General features: G+C 35.2%; 1 protein-coding gene across 5 annotated transcripts in view; it reads left to right on the top strand.

The window, feature by feature from the left end:
* Positions 1-24,288, top strand: part of AXDND1 (axonemal dynein light chain domain containing 1) — a 77,667-nt gene that overhangs the window by 17,235 nt on the left and 36,144 nt on the right. For 3 of the 5 annotated variants that reach the window (XR_003428514.1, XM_027086180.1, XM_027086181.1), the window contains 9 exons: positions 4,403-4,543; positions 5,240-5,344; positions 8,756-8,876; positions 12,820-12,921; positions 14,080-14,243; positions 15,771-15,846; positions 18,088-18,322; positions 19,324-19,525; positions 20,329-20,422. Coding sequence is in view for 4 of the 5 variants with exons in the window: in XM_027086180.1 (XP_026941981.1) it covers positions 4,403-4,543; positions 5,240-5,344; positions 8,756-8,876; positions 12,820-12,921; positions 14,080-14,243; positions 15,771-15,846; positions 18,088-18,322; positions 19,324-19,525; positions 20,329-20,422 (1,240 nt within the window). In the remaining variant the exon portion in view is untranslated. The remainder of the gene's footprint in view (positions 1-4,402; positions 4,544-5,239; positions 5,345-8,755; positions 8,877-12,819; positions 12,922-14,079; positions 14,244-15,770; positions 15,847-18,087; positions 18,323-19,323; positions 19,526-20,328; positions 20,423-24,288) is intronic. The other 2 variants (XM_027086182.1, XM_027086183.1) reach the window with 2 other exon arrangements.

Genomic DNA, 24,288 nt, shown 5'->3' with positions numbered 1-24,288 from the left:
TATTTGTTATAAGTAATGAAACAATATATCAATATTATTGACTGAAGTTCATAGTTTACATTAAGGTTTATTCTTTTGTTATACAGTTCTATGGGTTTTGACAAATGCATATTTTTCAACCATAGAAAGGAATGAAGTACTGATACATGATTTACCATGGATGAACCTTGAAAACATTATGCTAAGTGAAAGAAGCTAGTCACAAAAGATCACATACTGTATGATTCAGTTTATATGAAATGTCCAGAAGAGGCAAATCTAGACAGAAAGTAGATTAGTAGTTGCCAGGAAATGAGAGAAAGAAGAATGGAGAGTGACTGCTAACGGGTACCGTTAAGAGGTGTTTGAGGATGATGAAAATACTCCAGAATTAGATAGGTTGAGGGTTTCACAACTTTGTGAATATACTAAACACATTATCATACACTTTTAAAGGGTGAATTTTATGGCATGTAAATTATATCTTAATCAAAATTACGAAGTGTTCCTTAGTAGTCATCTCATCATTGTGATTCCTCATTTACATTGCCGATATTACTTTGTGTATCAAATTTCACATAAGAAAAAATTTAAACACCTCTTTTATATAAGTGTTATCTACCTTCCTATAACTTCTACCTGCTAATCCTAATTTTGTACTCTAAAAATCCTCAAAAGAAGTCCATTCTTCCTTTCATCTTATAGCTCTTTAAATATTTGAAAACAGGCATTTTGTCTTCCTCTTATGCATTCTGTTAAGCTAAACATCCCCAGTTCTTTCAAGTTTTCTTAGTGAAATATACTACACATGGAAAGCACACTAATTTGTCCATGTTGGTTTCAAAATATGGTATCAGTCGGTATCACAACATTACAGTATCATACAGAATAGTTTCATGGTCCTAAAAACCCTTGTGCATCACCTATTTATCCCTCCTCCCTTCCCATCCCCCCTCACCCTGAACCCTCAGTAACTACTGGTCTTTTTACTGTCTCTATCCTTTTTCTCTTTTCTAGAACATCATACAGTTGAGGTAATATGTTATGTGGTCTTTCCAGACTGGTTTCTTTACTCTCACTTGAATTTTAATCTGATGAAAAATTTCCTGACCATTATTTTGTGGAATTCATTAAATTCTGGGCATTTAATGCCAGAATATCATTGCTTTGGAACAATGATATGCTTTGGAACAATTTGACTATGATGTGTTTTGGTGTAGTTTTCTTCATGTTTCTTATGCTTGGTATTCATTGAGATTTTTGGATCTGTGAATTTATATTTTTCATCAAATATGGAAATTTTTTGGCTCATTTTTCTTCAAGTATTTTTTCTGCCCTTCCCCTCTTCAGGGGAGTCTATTTACACATATATTAGGCCACTAATAATGAAATTATCCCACAGGTCACTGATGTTTTGAAATCTTTATTTTTTTCTCTTTTACTGTTCATTTTGGATAGCTTCTATTGCTGTATCTTCAATTTCACTAATCTTTTCTTCTGCAGTATCTAATCTGCTTTTAATCCCATCCAGTGGTATTTTCATCTGAGACACTGTAGTTTTCATTTCTAGAAGCTCAGTTAGGGTCTTTTAAAAAATACTATCCATGTCTCCTTAACTTTTTTTTTTTTTTTTACATCTTTATTAGAGTATAATTGCTTTACAATGGTGTGTTAGTTTCTGCTTTATAATAAAGTGAATCAGTTATGCTCCTTAACTTTTTGAACATATGGAATATAGTTATGATAACTTTTAATGTCCTTATCTGTTAATTCTAACACTTATGCCATTTCTGGGTCAGTTTTGATTGATTGATTTTTTACTTCATGGTTGTGTTTTCCTACTTCTTTGCATGCTTGGTAATTTTGATTGAACGGCAGACATTGTGAATTTTACCTTATTGGATACTATGTATTTTTGTACTCTTAAAAATATTCTTGAGCTTTATTCTGGGACACAACTGTTACTTGAAAACAGTTTGACCTTTTGGGACCTTTGGGCAGGACCAGAACAGTGCTCAATTTAGGGCTAATTATTCCTGAATACTGAGACTAGACTTTTCTTTGTATTCTATCCACTGCCCCATGAATCATGAATTTTTCCAGTTTGGCTAGGTGGAACAGGCATGATTTTGAGCCATGTGTGAGTGCCAGGCACTCTTACCTTTGATCCTTTCAGATGGTTCTTTCCCTGGTCTCAGAAAGTTTCTTCACATTTATGCCCTGATCATTACTCAGCTGAATACTTGAGGGGGACCCTCTGTAGACCTCGAGAGCTCTCTGTGCAGCTCTTTTCTCCCTGGTAGCTTGTCCTCTGAACTCTAGCCACTTTCATCTTTCTAGACTCTTAGCTCTGTCTCCTTAAATTAGGGAGTCCAGTGGGGTCCTCATGGGTTCCTTCTCCTTATTGCATGGCCTGAAAACTCTCTCAGGCCAGCAAGTTGGAGCAATCATAGTGCTTACCTTATTTATTTCTGGTGTCTCAGGAATCACTTTCTTTCATTGCTTGATACCCAGTGTCTCAAAAATTGTTTCACATACTGTGTCTTTTTTTGTTGTTCTCATTGTTATTTTAGGAAGGAGAGTGTATTTGGTTCCTCTGGATTTCTTTTTTTATTTCTTGCACCTATATCTGTACCACAATCCTATGTATAAATTAATGTCCTTCATAAGTTTTGGAGAAGTACCAGTGATGATCTCTTTGATGAATGTCTGTTCTCTATTCTCTCTGTTTTCTCTTTCTGGAACTCTGATTAGACTTATATTACATCTTCTCATTCTATGCTCTTCGTCTCTTTATCTCTATTTCATAATTTCCACCTCCTTGTCTCTGTGCTGCATTCTGGGTATTTTTTCCAGGACATTAATGCTCTCTTTAGCTACATCTATTCTGCTGTAACTCATCTATTGAGTTTTACAGTTTGATAATTACATTTTTCCCCTGAGAGTTCTGTTGGTTTGTGTCCATATCTGTCTCATCATATTTGATAAGTTTTTTGTTGCTTATTCATGTTTAAATTCCATCTTTTATTTCTCAGACATTTCATACATAGTATTGTATTCTAAATCTGATAATTCTAATATATGAAGACCATTGGTATCTAAATCTACTGTGTGTTGTTTCTTCTGCGTCTCATTCATGATGGTTTATTTACATGAGTATTTTCCAGTCTTTGCTTGTGTGACTAATATTTGGCTAATCTTAATCATGAAATCCTCAGGGTATAAATCATGGATGCTTCCTGAAGAGATGATTTGTATTTTTTCTTTTCTGGAATCCTGGCTCCATCCAATAGCCCTACTCCCAGGTTGCCCACTTTGAAGAAAGCCCAAGACTTAGCCTCTGGGACCCAATGTTGGTATTTTTACTGGGCCACCTCTGACCTTGGGTTTTCCTAGTGAATACTGGTTACCACTTCACACTCCATTGTTAGCTTACCGTATTTAGTTTGTTGTTGTTTTTTCATCCCTAGAGACTTCTATTTCTTTCTGTGAGCCCAGTAATGCTTCAAGAAGTATGCTTTATCATGGATATAGTTGTGTTGTAATGGGAGGGCCCTTCAGAATATTTTGTCTCTATATTGCCATGAGGGAGGGTCTTAAAGAAGGTGTTTTAAAAATTGATACGTCCCAATGTATGAGCTGCACATTGAGCTGATAAACTCCCTGTCACTTTAAGTGTTTAAGCAAGGGCTAGATAATACTTTCTGTCAGTGGGTGAGAGATCAAGCTAAATGATTATTTCAACTCAAAGATATTAAAAGTCTAGGGTCTCAGGCTTAGAATACAATACCTAGATCACTTTTAAAATAAATGAAGACTGCTTAGTTATAGTATTTATAATTTATCATCTGTGATCATTTCCAAATATTTTGTTTGGTTTTATTCAGAAGCAAGAGAAATTACTTCTTAGTACTTAAAGACTTCTTTGTCTTTGTTTATTTTTAAAAAGTTGGTGTCTTTTTACATTTGGGTCAGTTTGAGAAAGTGGTTTTATTCATGAATTCAACTATTTACAAAAAAAACTATTTAGAAAAATTCCACTATATTCAAGGCACTCTGTTAGATGTTGTAAATTTGTAAATACGTAAGACATAGTTTTTATCCTGATAGAGTTTATAATTTAGAAGAAGAAATAAAAAAAGTCCTTATTTTGTTTTACATCTCAGACATTATATTCCAAATATTTATGACTCTGATTAAAATTCTCCACAGTTCATTCACTTGGAATGCGCATTCATTCATGAGCATGGCAGGAATTCACAGCCTAGATCCTTTTCTTTTTCTGTCTTTTTCTCCCCACATATCTTTTGTGAGTATCTGTTCGCTATTTCTTTCCCTAACATTACTTCCTCTCTCACATATTTTCTGGCTTGTTTTTCCTTTTCTTCTGCATGATGTCTTGTTTTCCTTCTTTCTCATACAGAGAGCGGTATGTACAAATGCTTGATCAAATTGCCTGGCATATGACTGACTTCTACAAAGACATGGTAACTCAGCGAGTGATGGACCAGCGCATTTTAGAAGAACTGTACAATTTTAATAATGTTATTGAGGAACTGATCAGGTAAAAACTGTGCTTATCAAAGCCCTGTCTCTAAAGAGAGTAAAAAATACTCAGGGAAAGTAGAATGATTAAAGGTGAGGACTCTCTGATTCTCTTTTCGTGTTTTGCAAGAGAACAGAAAGACCTGGATATAACTGTAGAGACATGGGTTACACAGGTTAACACAAAACTAGGGGTCTGTTGTATGTTTGATAGGGAAAAGACTCTTGTTCTTCCTTCCAAAATAGAGATGCTTATCTTAGCTTGGTTTACAGAGCAGCACCATGATTATGGATGTTAAGGTTCAAATCCCAAAGAGAATAAGCATTATATATAATAGCAATCACATTTAGTGATCAACCAACCTTGTGGCCAGATGATTAGTGACAAGAATGAAGAGGATAGGATAGGCATGTCAGAGGGTAGGACAGAGCAGCCTTAAGGCCTTGACTGCCAGCATCTGCCTTCACTCCATTCTAGAGAATCCTCCCCATCTTCTTTCTGCCTTTTCTAGCCAGTCTGATTCCATTGCCAAACCTGGTAAGAGTCCACCTGAATGAACACTAGATTTCTTGATTTGGTTTATAAGGTAGAAAAACTAGGAAGAGATGTACACATGATAACTGAGAAGATTCCTGAGTATAAATCTGATTTCCTAGGTAGAAACGTTTTCAAAATCTTCAACTATGAATACAAAATTTGCTTCCTTTATTTCAGGGAGCTGTGTTTGGTTCAGGCACATGATATGAAATTAACAAAGGAAGCAGAGAAGGCCCACAGAGCTTTGGCACAAGCTCTTTTAGACGCTGAAAAGAATGCCAGGTGAGTTACCGAATGTTAGCCATTATGTCATACTTGCTTCACACCTTATTTCAAGAAATAAAAATGTTTAGAAGCATTTGAAGTTTTTTGAATTACAACAGTGCTTAAAGGAGTTAATATATGTTAAAGTTCATTGTATATATTAACTCTTCTACACACTGTTGTAATACACATCTTGTGTCTCCTTGTGTGCGAATTTTCCAGGGGGGTAAACCTAGAAGTGGAATTACCGGGTCATAGGATATGCATAGCCTTGTCTTGCTGGATGTTACCAGATACTCCACAAAGTGGTTGTACCAGTATATCCTCTAATCAGTGTATGAGATTTCCCTTTTGCTCATATCTTTTATTAGTCTGATAGATATGAAAGGTACCTGGTTTTTGTTTGCATTTTCCTAGTTAGTAGTGTGAGTGTAGTTCTTTTTTAGATTTTAGTGACTCTGCTGTGGTCCTAATGTTTTTATTCTATTTCAGGGGTTAGCAGACTTTTTCTGTAAAGGGCCAGATGGTGAGATATGGTTTCTGATGCAACTACTCAATCAACTGTTCCTTTGTAATGTGTGCCACTGTAGTGCAAAAGCAGCCAAGGACAATACCAGAACATGATTGTGTTCCAATAAAACTTTATTTATTGACACTGAAATCTGAATTTATAATATTTCCTTGTGTTACAGAATATTATTCTCCTATTGTTTTTTAACCATTAAAAATATAAATCAAATATATAAAAAATAAAATAAGTAAAATTCTTAGCTCATGTGCTATATAAAAACAAGTGGTGGGCCAGGTTTGACCCACAGGCTGTAGTTTGCTAACCTCTATTCTATTTCATTTTCATATTCTATTTCGTTTTCTGTTAGAGTTCTGATTACTAGGAAGCTCTTGGGTATGTATCAAAAGATATATATGATTGCATTTAATTTTTATTTAGTTGATTTAAAATATTATTATATTATCATAGAAGCAGTACATGTGCCTTATAAGAAAATTAGAAAACACAGACAAGCAAAAATAAATTAAAAAAAATCACAATTTCGGGACTTCCCTGGTGGTCCAGTGGTTAAGACTCCACTCTCCCAATGCAGGGGACCTGAGTTCAATCCCTAGTGAGGGAACTAGATGCTGCATGCCGCAACTAAAGATCCTGCATGCCTCAATGAAGATCCCACACGCGACAATGAAGATCCCATATGCCACAACTGAGACCCGATGCAGCTAAAAATAAAATAAAATAAAAAAATTAAAAAAAAATAAATCTTTAAAAAATAAATAAATTAGAATTTCTTTTGTGCTAATGTCGATTATCAGAACAAAACATCTAAAATCAGAGAGAAGGGGAAGAAAAGAGAGAAAAAAAAATCTCATTTTCTTTAAACATTGATGGTTCTGAAGTAGGATGGTTCATTTTGTGTGTGTGTGATTAGATATTGTAGGTAATATTTTTTTCTTATAGTGACTAATTATTTTGTTGAAAATTTGGAAAATACAGAAACACATAAATAAGAAAATTAAAAACATTCACAATTCTCTTAAAGTTAACTACTATTAATATTTCAATATATTTTTCTTTTTTCTATATATTTTTTATAAAAATGATATAAACTGAATATGTACTATTGTCATTTGGGTTTTCTTGTTTTATGTTGTACACAAAAATTTTTCCTATGTACCAGAGTATTAAGAACATGACCTTTATATTTATTTATTTATTTATTTTATTTATTTATTTATTTTATTTTTTATTTATTTTTTATTTATTTTTTTAATTAATTAATTAATTATTTTTGGCTGCGTTGGGTCTTCATTGCTGCGCACGGGCTTTCTCTAGTTGTGGTGAGCCGGGGCTACTCTTTGTTGAGATGTGCAGGCTTCTCACTGCGGTGGCTTTTCTTGTTGTGGAGCATGGGCTCTAGGAGTGCAGGCTTCAGTAGTTGTGGCACGTGGGCTCTAGAGCATATGCTCAGTAGTTGTGGCTCATGGGCTTAGTTGCTCCGTGGCATGTGGGATCTTCCTGGACCAGGGCTCGAACCCATGTTCCCTGCATTGGCAGGCAGATTCTTAACCACTGCGCCACCAGGGAAGTCCTAAGAACATGATCTTTAATTAGCTACAGAGTATTTTCATCATAGAGCTGCATTATATATTTTATTTGGCCAGTCCCTTGTTGTTGGACATTAAGGTTGTTTCTGAATTTTTTCTTTGACTGTTATAAATAAGACTTATTCACATACACACTACCAAATGTAAAATGGGTGGCTAGTGGGAAGCTGCTGCATAGCACAGGGAGATCAGCTTGATGCTTTGTGACAACCTAGAGGGGTGGGATAGGGAGGGTGGGAGGGAGGCTCAAGAGGGAGGGGATATAGGGATATATGTATACATATAGCTGATTTAGTTTGTTGTACAGCAGAAACTAACATTGTAAAGCAATTATACTCCAATAAAGATATTTTAAAAAAAGATAAATAAGGGTCATTAATTCCCTTTTTAAAATTGAGGTCTTTTAGATAGTAAAGTGCATAACTCTTAAGGTTATTGCTTGTTGAATTTTTATATGTACATTCATCTGTGTGCCACCTACAGTGATTAATTTTTTCTCAGTTTGAACAAGTGGATGCCTCCAAATAGAAGGAGGCTTTAGGAACTGATGTTGGCGATTAATGGCTTTCAACAAAATTAGAAGAATTTTGTGTCACTGACCTTTTATTCTTACAGAAAAATTAATGTTCCTTAGGAGGAAGTGTTTTCAAAAGGTTTGTGAAAGGCTACCAGTCACTTTCTAACTTCTGTGTTTGTATTTAACCTCAGAAGGGATTTTAATTCTAAAAGAAGCTTCAGTGTAAGTTAGAAGGAAAAGGTATGTTCTGGTAAACAAGAAGAAAAAAGATTTAAGAAAAATGTACTTAATTATACTTAAGCTTTTGGTTGATTGGTGGAGAATTTCTTTAAATCTTATACTAATTATATATAATTTTAAAATGTAGCTCACAATTATTGGGCTTTGTGCGCTTGTCTCTTCTTAATAAAGAATCCTAAATTCTGTGAGAAAAAAAAAAGAAAAACAGCTATATTACTACTACTTGTATTCAGAATTTTTCATTAGATATAGTGTTGTTATACCACTGGAGTACCATGGTGTGAAAATTCTAGTGAATCAAGAAGAATATGATGAAAAGTGTTTAGAACAGGGAACAATACATTGAACATTTTACTTTAGGACCTTTGTAAGATTTATTCATGAAATGTGAGTATTTTTTCTTCTATTTCAGTGTATATTAGTGTTACTAATATATCCAGAAGTTATACCATAATTACCTTGTGATGAGTTTTAAAGGCACAAACTGCCTACTTTAGAACAAAATTATTTTTTAAATATGTATTTATATAGCTGTTTTTAAATTTTTCTTTTAGAATTGTAGAAGAATATCATGACTTATATACGTTACAAAGAGGAAGGATGGAGAGTGATATTAAACAGTTAATGGCAGAAAGAGATATCTGGAGCTCAGCCACATATGAATTGTCCGTAAAGGTTGGTTCATCTGAAATCGTAACTTATTTTTTGGCTGGATAAAGTTTCATTTTACAGTTTCAATAATCTAGACAAAATTTTTATTTATTTATTTTAATTTTTTTTTTACTTTTTTTTTTGGTTGCATTGGGTCTTCATTGCTGCATGTGGGCTTTCTCTAGTTGCAGTGAGCGGGGGCTACTCTTTGTTGCAGTGTGCGGGCTTCTCATTGTGGTGGCTTCTCTTGTTGTGGAGCATGGGCTCTAGGTGTGTGGGCTTCAGTAGTTGCAGCACGTGGGCTCAGTAGTTGCATCATGCGGACCCTAGAGTGCATAGGCTTCAGTAGTTGTGGTGCATGGGCTTAATTGCTTTGCAGTATGTGGGGTCTTCCCGGACCAGGGCTTGAACCCATGTCTCCTCCATTGGCAGGCAGATTCTTTACCACTGTGCCACCAGGGAAGTTCCCAAAATTTTATTTTATTTTTAAATTTTTATTGAAGTACAGTTGATTTACAATGTTGTGTTTAATATCTGCTGTACAGCAAAGTGACTTAGTTATACATATATATACATTGATTTTCATATTTTCCATTGTGGTTTATCAGAGGATATTGAATATAGTTCCCTGTGCTATACAGTAGGACCTTGTTGTTTATTTGTCCTATATATAATAGCTTGCATCTGCTAATCCCGAACTCCCAATCATTCCCTCCCCAACCCCCCTTACCCTTTGGCAACCACAAGTCTGTTCTCTATATCTGTGAGTCTGTTTTTGTTTTGTAGATATGTTCATTTTTGTCATGTTTTAGATTCCACATGTAAGTGATATCATGTGGTATTTGTCTTTGTTTCTGACTTACTTCACTTAGTATGATAATCTCTAGGTCCATCCATGTTGCTGCAAATGGCATTATTTCATTCTTTTTAATGGCTGAGTAATATTTCATTGTATGTGTGTGTATATATATATATATCTTAAAAATTTTTTTTAATTTTTTTAATTAATTTTTTATTAGCATATAGTTGATTTATAATGTTGTATTAGTTTCTGCTGTACAGCAAAGTGAATCAGTTATACATATATCCACTCTTTTTTAGATTCTGTTCCCATATAGGTCATTACAGAGTACTGAGTAGAGTTTCCTGTGCTATATAGTAGGTTCTTATTCATTATCTGTTTTATATATAGTAGTGTGTATATGTCAATCCCAATCCCCCAATTTGTCCTTCCCACCCCTTCTTTCCCCCTTGGTAACCATGTTTGTTTTCTACATCTTTGACTCTATTTCTGTTTTGTGAATAGGTTCATTTGTACTTTTTTTTTTAGATTCCACATGTAAGTGATGTCATATGATGTTTGTCTTTCTCTGTCTGACTTACTTCACATGGTCTCTAGGTCCATCCATGTTGCTGCAAATGGCATTATTTTGTTCTTTTTAATGGCTGAGTAATATTCCACTGTGTGTGTGTGTGTGTGTGTGTGTGTGTGTGTGTGTGTACCACACCTTCTGTATCCATTCATCTGCTTATGGACATTTAGGTTGTTTCCGTGTAGACAAAATTTTAAAAAATGAAGTATATGTGTATATATATATATATATATATATATATATATTTTTTTTTTTTTTTTTTTTTTTTTTGTGGTACGCGGGCCTCTCACTGTTACGGCGTCTCCCGTTGCGGAGCACAGGCTCCGGACACACAGGCTCAGTGGCCATGGCTCACGGGCCCAGCTGCTCCACAGCATGTGGCATCTTCCCAGACCGGGGCACGAACCCGTGTCCCCTGCATCGGCAGGCGGACTCTCAACCACTGCGCCACCAGGGAAGCCCAAAGATGTATATTTAATTGATGAATAATGCAGCTATTCTATTATGGGCCTTGAAAAGGAAAAGTTACATTGTTTTCTTTTGTTTATTCTCTATTGGACAGCTGGCTATTGTCCAATTAAGGGCTCTTTTTTCCACCAGAACCTATGAGTATGAGCCAGAATTCTATTTCTGTTGTTTGTGAACATGTTAAAACTTTCAACTTTAATTATACACTAATAAACTAGGGAAAGTGGTTCTTATTTTTTTTACATAATGTAACTGTATTACGATCACTTGATAACTCGCTTTGGTTCTATTACCTTGGTACCCAAGATGACAACTGACTTGAAATATGGCAGCCTGTGGACAATTATAGTGATGCTTTAGGAAAGTAGTAATGTCCCACAATACAGTGTTCTATTTTTCTAAAATGTTTGCTGGTTGGTTGCCTAATTTCACATCTGGAAATTATAATATTAACAATAAATTATGACCCTCAACAGATTCAAATTTTTATACCATTTTCCTCTTTAATAGTCAGACCTCATCTACGACACAGATGTTCCATTCTGATGCAGAACTTTAAAAGGGACATTGACATGTCCAGAGAAAACAACTGTGAAAGTAAATATATAACATAAGAAACAAACCTGGAAAAGAAACAGACTCACAGATACAGAAAACGAACTAGTAGTTACCAGTGGGGAGAGGGGAAGGGGGCGGGGCAAGATAGGGTAGAGGATTGAGGTACAAACTACTATGTATAAAATAAATAAGCTACAAGGATACATTGTACAGTTACAGTACAGAGCATATAGCCAATATTTTATAATAACTATAAGTGGAATATAACCTTTAAAAACTGTCACTATGTTGTACACCTGAAACTTATATAATATTGTACATCAACTATATCTCAGTTTAAAAGAAAAAAGAAACAAATCTGGGAGCTAGCATGTTCAGTAGGAGAAAAAAAGATGACAAGTGAGTTCCCTCACTCTAGAAGTATTCAAACAGTAGAGAACTAACTGACCAGTGGTAAGAGATTTCTGTAGAAGAATACCTTGAATTAATGGGGCTTTGTGTTGGATCATCCCTAATAGGAAATAACAGCTATAATGTCAACTCCCTGAAAATAAGGACTTTGTTTACCGATATGTGCACAGTGTCTTGAACAGTCAGTCATTCACTGAATGACTATATAATTGATTCAGGATATCAGTGGTTCTCAAAGTATGGTCCATGGACCTCCTTGAAGGTCCATAAAACCCTTCATGAGGTGAAAACTAGTTAACTAGTGAAAACTAGATAACACTGAGTTATCTTCTGCCTTTTTCATTCTCATTCTGATATGATTTTTCTTGAAGCTACATGGTATGGGATATTGCAACAGATTGAATTCAAAAGCAAATGAAAATCCAGCTCTATTCTATTAAAGCAAACATTAAAGAGATTTGTAAAAATGTGAAACTGCGTGTACTTTTCACTATTTTTTTTGTTTTAGAAAATGTAGTTATTTTTCAGAAAAACTGTTAAATATATAATGAGCTTATTAATGTTTAAGTGAATTAACAAATACATATTTTAAATAATTTCAGTTTTCCAATGCAATAAATAACAATAGATATAATCCATATAAACAAAATCTCTTCGGAGTTCTCAATAATTTTTAAGAGTATAAAGGGGTTTTGAGATAAAATTGAGAACCTCTGCTATATACTTTGTTCAATTTGGTTCCAGTTCAGTAGTTTTAGAAAACATGAATTTATGATTCAAGTTAGTTCATGATTTTTTTGTTTTGTTTTGTTTTTTGTTTTTTTGTGGTACGTGGGCCTCTCACTGTTGTGGCCTCTCCCATTGCGGAGCACAGGCTCCGGATGCGCAGGCTCAGCGGCCATGGCTCACGGGCCCAGCCGCTCTGCAGCATGTGGGATCTTCCCGGACTGGGATACGAACCCGTGTCCCCTGCATCGGCAGGCGGACTCTCAACCACTGCGCCACCAGGGAAGCCCCTAGTTCATGATTTAAATAAGAAATTGTTATTGAATTAATGATTCAGTGAAAAATTGGTGTGTGATATTGGTTTGGGTTTAATAAATTACAATGGTTTGTTAATGTTTTAGGTTCCTAATTTTAGTACTTTCTAAAAATAGGTAATTGAAAGAAATAAAGTCATGTTGGCTAAAAGACTTTACCTCAATGAAAAAGGCTGGAATAAATATACTAAGCATTTCATCATACTGCTGTCAACTAAGGTAAAGCTCAATTCACTTAAGTCATGGGAAAAGAGACTTCAACTGTTGAGGGTTGAAACTACAAGAAGCCTTTGTTAATTTATAGATTTTTAAAAATTTTAATTAATTTATTTACTTTTGGCTGTGTTGGGTCTTCATTGCTGTGCACAGGCTTTCTCTAGCTGTGGCCAGCAGGGGCTACTCTTCTTTGCCGTGTGTGGACTTCTCACTGCGGTGGCTTCTCTTGTTGTGGAGCATGGGCTCTGGAGCACAGGCTCAGTAGTTGTGGTGCACGGGCTTAGTTGCTCTGCGGCATGTGGGATCTTCCCCCCCGCCGAACCCGTGTCCCCTGCATTGACAGGTGGATTCTTAACCACTGCGCCACCAGGGAAGTCCCTAATTTATAGACTAAATTTTAAATATAGTTTTATATTTGTACTTTATTGGGGGTAAAATGAAAAATCTAAGGAAAAGTGAATAAAGGCCCTTCTTTACATTTGTCTGTAATAATTAGAGCAATTTAAGCAATTTGTCTAAGTTAATAACACTGCAGATGTTACTTATAGAGTTATAGTGCTTAAACAAAAATGTAACTGTGTTCATTGAAATAATTGCATTATTGATGCATTCTGTGCAATATTATGGGACAATTCAATGAGCACACTAGGTTGAAAAGGAAGGAAGTGGCATTTAGTATGTTTCTAGAGCCAAACCATTTACACTACTCATTTCATTTAATTCTTATAACAGTCCTGTGAGATATATATTAGAGTCTTTATTTTATAGATAAGAAAAATTAATTTCAAGTTAAATAATATCCCCCAAGATTATACAGCCAGTCAATGGCTAGGATTTACATTTGGTTCTGTCTGGCTTTGAAATTCCTGTTCTTTCCAATGTACTGCACTGCCTGCCAAATCCTATGAGGAAACTGGGCTCATGTTGCAAAGGAAAAAATCTTGTTCCTAATGCTTTTTTTATTGTGGAAAAATTCACCACCAAAGGGACTGTGTAATAGTGTCACTGATATTTTGAAAAAGGAATATCTTTTCAATTTTTGGATCCATTTCCTACATATGACTCTAGTATTGCAATATTAATAATGGCCTGGTGTATGCTAATAAGTATTTGTTACATGAATAAATGAATAAGTGGTTTAATTCCATGCATTTTATCTAGGACACTGCAGACGTTGCACTGTTGCAGAAGTTGACGGAGAAATGGAGAAACTTAGTGAATAAATTTAAACAGGAAGTGGAAGAAAATGAAGAGTCTACAAGAGAAAAATTGCAAAGTGTTAAGGATGGCCTTGTCAAATGGCAGCAGTTCTTCAGAAATAATACGTGGGTCTCCAAGAATCTTGTTTTTCTGATTATATGACGTCATGTTTGATAACTCAGTCCAATTCTTCCTCTCTTTTTATCTTGTTTCTCTTTTACCTTGTAATTACTCTAACATTGATTTTGGTGAGGTAACCAGCTGCCCTTACACGGGCACAATCCTGCTAGGAGCTTGAATGGTCTTGCAGTTTCTGGTGCAAATCATCTCTGATCATCTTGATCCCTGTACCCAACTGCTGCTGCTTCCACTTAAGTCCAACTCTTTCTTTTCTTCTCTTTACTCTCTTTTTAAAATCAAGTCAACTTATGTCATTACTCTTGGCAGACTTGAATATCTGGATCCATCTGCAAATTCTGTAGCATAGTGTATGTGCCGAGAAGTGGAATCAATGACTGGCAGTTATAAGGAGGGTGATTCTGATTGGATATCATATCTTGTAACAATTAGAGAAATTTGATAATGGAAGAAGCTGCCTTCCTTTGTTAATTAACAAAGTAGTTTATTGGAGGCTGGATGACTACATCACAGCCAAGGTTAGTGGGAATCCGTACTTTGAATGCAGGCTGGACTCAGTGATTTCTAAAGTTTTTTTTTTTTTTTTTAACTTTAAGATGCTTCGTCTGTTGAGGAAACACATTTAGGTACCATTTCCATTTCGAATTGAGAAGAGCGGTTTCAGTTTTTCATATCCTCTAAGACAGCTGTCCGCAACCTTTTTGGCACCAGGGACCAGTTTCGTGGAAGACAGTTTTTCCACGGACTAGTTGGGAGGGATGATTTCGGGATGATTCAAGAGCATTACATTTATTGTGCACTTTATTTCTATTATTATTACATCCGCTCCAGCTGAGATCATCAGGCATTAGATCCTGGAGGCTGGGATTTAAACCCAACCTGCCTGGATCTAAACCTGCTCTAAGAGGTTTCCCAGTGAGTAGATTTGGAAGTTGTGGAAGCTGAAGCTGGTACATATCCAAGCTGGTTGCTGCTGCCATTGTCCGCTTCTACTGTGTGTTGACGTTCAGCTGGGAGAGGAGCACAGGTGGCAGTGGTTCCCTTCTCCCTTTCTCCTCAGGAACTTCTTTATCAAGAGCTTTCTCCTTGTGAGGCTTCAAAAGATATTAAAGGAAACTCTTAACAGAAGTTGGGACTCCTGACCTAAATGTTGAGTTTTAATTGTTCTTTAGGCTTCCTTTCTATTTATATATTGTTTTGGCTGCTGTGTTCAGCAGGAATCATTCTTATGATGACCTAATTTTGGGTGCTGAGGACCCAGAGACCACTCTTTTAATACTGTCATGGCCTCTGACCCTGTAACTTGCTTACTCAGGTCTGATTAGTGTCTGAATTTATATTTATATTTGTAAATTTAAAAATAAATGCCTATGAGGGAGAGGCTGAACCTGAAAGGCATTTGGGAAAATCATCAGAGAGAAACATTATTAATTGTTATAAATGTGTGGATTCATGATTTTCTTTGTTTATATATTGTTATGAGACCATGCTCTTGCTCTTTTTCCTTCTTTCAGTGGAAAAGACATTCTATCCCCTCGTAAAGAAAATAGATTTGAATCAGTTGTTCAAGACTTCAAGCAGTGGAAAAAGGTAAGACTTTCTAGTAAACAGCTTGGTAATCAAAATGCTGTTTGTAAACTTGTCACTCTTCACCTACAACTGAGTCACATCTCATCCTTTAAAAATGCCGTACTAGGTTTTACGAAAGATAAGGAAAGCATCAAGACTACAGGGGCTTTTAAAAATACTCTTAAAGATTCTATTTTCTGTTCTATTTTAGATTTTCGAGTCAAAGTTAGGCTGCCAGAAAAAAATTGGGAAAAGACACTTGGGTGGCAGTTAGGGTAGTTCTGATTCTCTCATCTAATTGTCGGACATAAGTAACATCTGTGCCTCTCATGTACCTGGCTTTTTTCTTTCTTTTTTTAAAATAAATTATTTATTTATGTATTTATTTTTGGCTGCTTTGGGTCTTCGTTGCTGAATGCAGGCTTTCTCTAGTTGTGGCGAGCGGGGGTTACTCTTCGTTGTGGTGCATGGGCTTCTCATTGCGGTGGCTTCACTTGTTGTGGAGCACGGGCTCTAGGCACAAGGGCTTAAGTAGTAGTGGCCCGCGGGCTCTAGAGCACAGGCTCAGGAGTTGTGGCACATGGGCTTAGTTGCTCCGTGGCATGTGGGATCTTCCCGGACCAGGGATCGAACCCGTGACCCATGCATTGGCAGGCAGATTCCCAGCCATCAGGGAAGTCCCTACCTGGCTTTTTTCTTTAGGACAAATTGGACTTTTAAAATTAATAACATCTTTTAAAAAAATTGTGGTAAAATATACATAACATAAAATTTATCATTTTAATCATTTTTAAGAGTACAGTTCAGTGGCATTAAGTACATTCACATTGTTGTGCAACCATCACCACCATTCATGTCCAGAACTTTTTTATCTTCCTGAACTGAAACTCTACCCATTAAACAAACAATAACTCCCCATTTCCTCCTCCTCCCAGCCCCTGGCAACCACGATTCTACTTTCTGTCTTTATAAATTTGACTACTCCAGGCAACCTCATATGAATGAAATCATATAGAATTAGTCCTTTTGTGACTGACTTATTCCCTTCAGCATAATATCCATAAGGTTCATCCATGTTGCAGCATATATCGGAATTTCCTTCCTTCTTAAGGTAGAATCATATCCCATTGTATGTATATATCACACTTTGTTTATTAATAACATCTTTTTAAAAGGGTTCAAACTTTGAAAATAGGTTTCATTAATCAAATTACTATCATGTTATAGTAGTCTGACAAGGGAAAATATATGATACTGAAATCCTCCAATGTGAACGTCAAACTCATGACCTAATGAAATCACATCCAGATCCCAGGAAACCATTTTCTTTTCTTTTGGAATGATTTGAGCAGAATATTCTAAGAATTGAAGATGTTTGTTGTCATATATAAAACATAGCTAGTTTAGTGACTTTTTTTTTTTTACTGTTTATCTGTTTGACATTGCATAGATAAAATTGAAAAAAATCATGCTTCTTTTTTTAGTAGGAATAATAATAATTCTCATTCATTAACTTGTCAGGCTGAAGGTGCTTTCCACATGTTGCTTTACATATTCTTCACAGCATCCACATGAGGCAGGTTTTATAGTCCCCATCTCACAGATGTGGAAATTGAAGGTTAGAAATGTTAACTTGCCTTAGTTATCTGTAAATGGTAAATGGCTGAGTCAGAATTTGAGTCCATGTCTCTCCAATTCCAAAATTCTTACCCTTAATTGCTCTGCTACAGTGCTTCCCTATACTGATTACTGATAAGTGTGGGTGATTTGTTTCCATTATCTGAGTCATAAATAATGGCAGACTTTATATATAGGTTGCCCTTTATTTTTTCCACAAATATTTATTGATATGTCAGATATAGCACTTGGGCTTGGGATTAAAAAGATAAATGAAAACCTATACATTCTATGAACTTTCCCAGTTTAGTGGGGATCATGTAAACAGAAATATTACATCCTTACCAAAGCAAATAGTAATTAAAAATGCTCAGCTCTGTGAGACTTAATTGCCTATCACTAATTTTTTTACCTATATAGGATTTAATATAATTATTTTCATCCCTGGTAAACTATGGGTTATCTTACAGAGTATCAAAATTGATTAAATTTAACTTTGAAAATAAAATATATGTCATATGAAGAAATGGTATGACAAATAATAATAAGATATGTAATTCCAAAATATTTAGGAGTCACCTGAGTAGACTTTGATGAAATCAGTGAATAATGTGCTTATTTCTTCATCCCCCTTTCACTCTCTAGATGTTGACTGAAGAAAAAGACAAATTTTCTGGGGATCTTCTAATGTCAAAATATGATTGTCTCAAGATAATTAAACATTTACAGGAAAGCTGGGCAGATATTGGGCTTGGGATATTTAGTCGCCATAAAAGTATGGAGGGAAAGTTACCACCAGAGCAGAAGCACATGGAGGAAATTGTGAAAAGTACAGGAAGACTCTACAAAGAATTTGAAATAAGAATAAATGGGGATAATGGTAAGGAAAAAAAAACAATGATAATGATAATGAGATGGCTTGACAATAGAAAGCATTTTAATAGTAATTATTATTTTCAATACAATTAATATTAAAAACAAAATAATACATATAGTTTTTAAAATCAAGGAAAATAAAGCATGGAGCATCACTTTATTGAGATATAAGTCATATACAGTACAATTCATCTATTTATACAATTTGATGATTTTTAGTATATTCACAGACATATGCAACCAGGTGGTAAATGATTTAAAATAAAAGAGGAAGTCAAAATGATGAATGAGAGTGAAATTAACAAATCATTTTGAATACTCCTGAAAGACTGAAGTTTACTGATGAAGGTAGTGAGAATATTTTCATCAAGGACAAGAAAAAGTTTGTTTTTAAATTATTTCTCTTTATATATCTCTGAGATGGGAGCATTTTCATTTCTTACTTTGCAAATGAGTTTAGACAAAAATATAGAGAGGGTATTTTGCCATGATCTCACAGTGAATCAGTCAAAAATTAGAATCCAAACTTGATAGTTATTCAGACCAAAACTATAAACTTCATGTAAACCTGAACAATGACCGAAAAAATGACTCAAGAACTATATCTGTTCTAGTTTCTGTTATTAACTATCTTATAATCATGAAGAAGCTGTTTTTCATCATTGTCTTCTTAACAGGATAACTCAGTGAATTAATACCTTTAACAGAAACTGCAGTTCATGGTTTCTGGGTTTAATGCATTTCATTCTCAGCTGAGAAGAGAAGACAGAGTAAAAACTGTTATCAACGAAATAGTCCATCAGTCAGAAAAGCACTGATTACATAGTTTTTATTCACTAAATATTTATTTAGGAACTACTCTTTGCAAGATTCTCTGCTAGGCAAGCTGTAGGATAATAAGAAAATGGAAAAAGATATGCCCCTGCCCATGAGTATTTCATAATTTATTACTGATAGTAGACTTACAAATACTTCTAAAAGTTAATGCTTTTCTCACTTTTCCAGGTATCTCTAAAATTCTTTCAAGTTTGGTTAGTTCTCTTGAATTCTGTTCTTTCAAGTTGAAAAGGCTGCTGGAGTTTCCTGAACTGCTTCTTGAAGAATGGGAGGGACTTAATGAAAAAATTAATGAAATGAAATCTCAGTTGGATGCATCGTTAACCGTTATTGGTACTGTTCCGCAGTACATAGATGTGGATTCTGGCTCGTAAGTTCCCATAGCTCTCTGCTGGGTAGAAGGGAATCCCCACGTCTCAACTGCATTTTCTCAGTACTTCGCCTCAGCAATGGGTATTTGGGGTCAGATAAAAAACTCTGACATCCTCTTCCTCCAAGTAAGAAAGCCATCTGACTGGGAGCTGGAGGGTGAGGGAGTCCTGGGTTCTTAACTACAGCAGTCTAGGGTGGAGTTTCTGCCTCCCTGAGCTGAAAAGGGGAAGAGCGAGAGTAGTTTCGGTTCAAATACCATAGACTCTTGCCTTTCCTACTGAATCTTCATAAATTGTCTTGAATATAAGTTTCTTCAGTTGCTGTTTGTCCTTAGAACCATTTCCAGAAGCTTTCAATGGTTTTTGTTTTGTTTTAGTAATTTTCACTAATTTCACTGGAGAGTGGGTCACCTTTTCTCCTCCCACTGTCATGTTGGAAGTTGATCTCTTGAGAGGATTTTAAAACTCATTCTTCTCATTTTGTGGCCTCAGTGGTCTAGAAGTAAATGTAAAGGGAGTGAGTGTAATAAGTCTTTACAGTAGAGGTCTAACACTGAAAGTAAGGTCTGCATTGTCCAGAGTGCATTACACCTAACCCTCGTGAGGTTAGGAAGGCTGTCAGTGAGTAGCCATTCTACAAGATAATTCAGGGATTTGATTCACCTTTCTCTGAGCTCTCAAACAGTTGTACACACTGAAGTTTACTAGCCCCAGCCAAATAAAACCCTTTCTTTTATCCAATAGTTACTTTCATACTCTTAAGTAAGCCACTTATCTTTATTTTACTTGCTTTTTTCTTCAGGGTACTCCAAGCACATATATTTAACATGATTCAGCAATGGCTTTTGAAGATAGGCAATGAAGTTAACAATGGTAACATGGAACTTCAGCGCCAAGTATGTACTTGTAGGAATTTGTTAGATTATTTTTTGCCTTGGCTGGGAGTTTTCTTCAAGGAAAAACCAAGTCATGCCTATCCAATTGAAGCAGGAGGTTGGGAGGGAAAAATGGGAACTTATATAATATAATTACTGAAATGATTTTCAGTGGATTTTTTTAATGAATTTATTCATTTTATTTATTTATTTTTGGCTGCGTTGGGTCTTTGTTGCTATGCGCAGGCTTTCTCTAGTTGTGGCGAGCGGGGGCTACTCTCCCCTGTGTGGGCTTCTCACTGCCGTGGCCTCTCCTGCTGTGGAGCACAGGCTCCAGGCATGCAGGCTTCAGCAGTTGTGGCACGCAGGCTCACTAGTTGTGGCACACGGGCCCAGTCGCTCCGCAGTACGTGGGATCTTCCCGGACCAGGGCTCGAACCTGTGTCTCCTACATTGGCAGGCAGATTCTCAACCACTGCACCACCAGGGAAACCTCAGTGGATTTTTAACTGCAGTATGTTCCTGCCTTTGGAATGAAGCTTCACAGATGATCAAAAGTTTTTGAGATCTAATTATTATCTTTACTCTTTACTCGGTATACCAAAAAAATTTTCCCTCAATAGCATTAATCATTTTAAGAATTTATGTTGGTGCCCTTGACTGGCTGAAGGAATGACAGAAACATGTTTCTAAGAAGAAAGACAAGATGCTACAATACTATTGGTCTACAGTTATTTGAACAAATAGGGAATTGTCCTGCAGTTCTGAAGAACTAAACCTGTGGAATTCTTAACTAGCACATCATGAAATAATAATTTCCAAAGGATGTCTTAGTTTTTTACGTTTACTTCCACTTCCTAGTCTTAATTATAATCTAAATTTATACAGGAATCTCTTATTATAAGTAAACTTAATATGCAAATATTTGACCTTACAAAATTGATAAAATGAATTTAATTAATTTTAATATTGCTTAAATTGGGAATTTGAAAGGCAGAGATCAGCATGTTGTATGGGAATACTACTTATGAAGCATTATATCACAGTCTATGAGCACGTTGTGAACATAGAGACATCAAGAGTTGAGGAGCAAATATGTTAAGACTGGAAGTATGGATCCAGGGGATCCCCAGGCTTGGGAGAAATTTCTGTGACTTAGAACACAACCAAAATTAAGAAGAAAAAGGGTAGGAGAGTGCCTCTCACATAGTGGAACTCAATAAATATTTCTCGAATGAAGTAACAAAGAACATTCCAGCATTGTTGATGTTTTATGGTGTTGCTACATTAACCCCTTCTTTGGTAAGTTTACCATTGGATACTCAGCTAACCATTGGGGATTATCTCCGGGGAATCATATTCTCAATTTTTAATATTGTGGAATTCAATTTTTATAATATAGAATTATTTAGAAAGTACCTTTATATACTTCTCATTTTTATATTTTATATACTTCTGTATTTTAACACTACAGCATTATAATATAGTTAAGCTGCCTAGAAAACTTGCAAGATTATACATTCCTTGAGGAACTGTGTGTATCCATATTAACTGGTATAAGTATTTAAAAATGGAAAAGTTTATCTTTTTTTAACCCACCATTCATTTTCCTGTCTGATCCATTTTCTTCCAGATTTTTTGGTTTTGTTTTGTTTTTTTCTTTATACCTTTACTCCATCTAATCTGTGCTGCTTGGCAGTCTAAAACAGTGATCTTCAAATATTTTTTTTATCATGTATCTCTATCAGCAAAAAAATCTTTGAACAAGTTATTTCTAAATTACTTATGAGAATTTCTCTGTTAACCTTTTTGGTACATTATAAAATAAAAACAAATAGTCAAAAGAGATGAAATGAATAATATTTAAAATAATTTTTAGTAATGGTTTTAAAAAAACTGATGTGATTGAACAGGCTTCATAATTGTTTTACAATCACAGGTTAATACTTAGTGATAAAGCCATTTGAAGTTCTGCTCCTAAGTTCAGTTTACTTTGTTACTTGTTTTTAAGGACTGTCATTGCTGAAATAATAGCTCACAAAAGAACAATGCAAATTGAAGAAGTTTATTATTGGCTGTATTTATTAAATAATGCTCATTTTTCAATTCCATCAATCAGTTATGTAAAGATTTAAAACAAATTGTTTAGTAAAATTTTCCATCTACCATAATGTCAATCAGTTGTTCTTATAAACATTAGGCAATGTAGCATTTCTTTTTTCTAACAAAAGATCCCCAACCAGTTGATACACTTTATTTGTAAGATTTTAAAAGAATTAGAAACATATTTCCAGATTTTCAAGTATATAAATTTGAGAGTTTTTAAAAGTGAGCTATATATCATTTTCAGCAACAAAATCATACCAAGATGGAAATCCTTCCAACTCTCCATTTTCAAAATGACTGCTCCATAATGTAAATTTCTTTTACTCATTGTTAAACATCAATTGTATTTTGAAGGGAAAAATTAAGTGTGATTTTTTTTTTATATCAGCTAGGAGATGGCTGTGTTGCCACTTGCCATCCCTGAAAAGATTAGTAAATTTGAAACAAGCCGTTTTATAAAAAAACACTTAATCTTAAAGTTTCTCTTAAGAATTTTATATCAGAATCACAGTAAATCTTTGGTTTATAAATTATCATTTTCACTCTCCATCTAATTAAAGAGAATGATTCCATATCTTAGTGAAAGTGTGTTTATTTTGATTCTAATTTTAAATTCACCTATGACCTGTTGCATGACCTTGACTCTACCATTTAATCTCTCTAATATAACTATGAAATGAAGATAACACATATTTGTGTTTATTTCACAGGGGTGGTTTAAGGATTTATTAATATTTTTTGTAAGCGAAAATGAGAGTTATTTCAATGACAGTATCATCCAGGCCATTGGTATATGAAAGAACAGTTTAGAGAATTAATTAATTCTCTAAGAAGAATTAATGTAATTGAGTAGCAGCAGGGGCTTAGTGGGGAAAATATCTTTGGCTTGTGGAAAGAAGGTAGTGGTTTTTTAAACTCTTTCTCAGGAAGAGTTGCCCTTTTCGTGATGTGTTAATTCAGGTGTAAAAATACACTAATCAAGATTACTTTAGGGACTTCCCTGGTGGCACAGTGGTTAAGAATCCACCTGCCAATGCAGCGGACACGAGTTCAATCCCTGGGCCGGGAAGATCCCACATGCCACAGAGCAGCTAAGCCCATGAGTCACAACTACTGAAACTTGCACGCCTAGAGCCCGTGCTCCTCAACAAGAGAAGCCACCGCAATGAGAAGCCCGTGCAACGTAGCGAAGAGTAGCCCCCACTCGCTGCAACTGGAGAAAGCCCGGGCACAGCAATGAAGACCCAACGCAGCCAAAAATTAATAAATAAAATAAATTTATTTTTATAAAAAGATTGCTTTAGGTCGTTTATGGCCTTTTCTTTTGAGGCAGGAAGTTTGGGTTTTAGTACAAGGATAGACTACCAAGCTTCATTTTTATTCATTAATTTAACAAACATTTATTAAGCACTTTCTCCCTGCTAAGTACTGTGTGTGGTATTGAGGGATAAAATGATGGTCCATGCCTTAAAAAGACTCACAGACTAAATGAGGAGACAGATATGCAAACAATTATAATAGAGATATGTACAAAGTACTATAGCAACATAGGATAAGGAGCAAATTAAGTCCAGTGAAAGTTAAAAATTCTTCTCAAAGTAGATTATATTTAAGCCAAGAAGAACACTTAGAAACTCACCAGAGAAAGGGACTACATAGGGCATTGAAGAGAATGGTTGACGTTTGCATTTCATAAAGTTTTTTACATCTTATTTCTGGGACGCAGCCTCAGCAAAAGCCATTTGCGAAGGTTCCCAAACTTTCTCTCTTCTCAGTGCCTA

This window comes from Aethalodelphis obliquidens, unplaced genomic scaffold (genome assembly GCF_003676395.1).
Source record: "Aethalodelphis obliquidens isolate GAN/ISIS:26980383/991018 unplaced genomic scaffold, ASM367639v1 scaffold55, whole genome shotgun sequence".
Lineage (NCBI taxonomy): Eukaryota > Metazoa > Chordata > Mammalia > Artiodactyla > Delphinidae > Aethalodelphis > Aethalodelphis obliquidens.
This window is presented reverse-complemented; position numbering and strand designations above follow the sequence as displayed.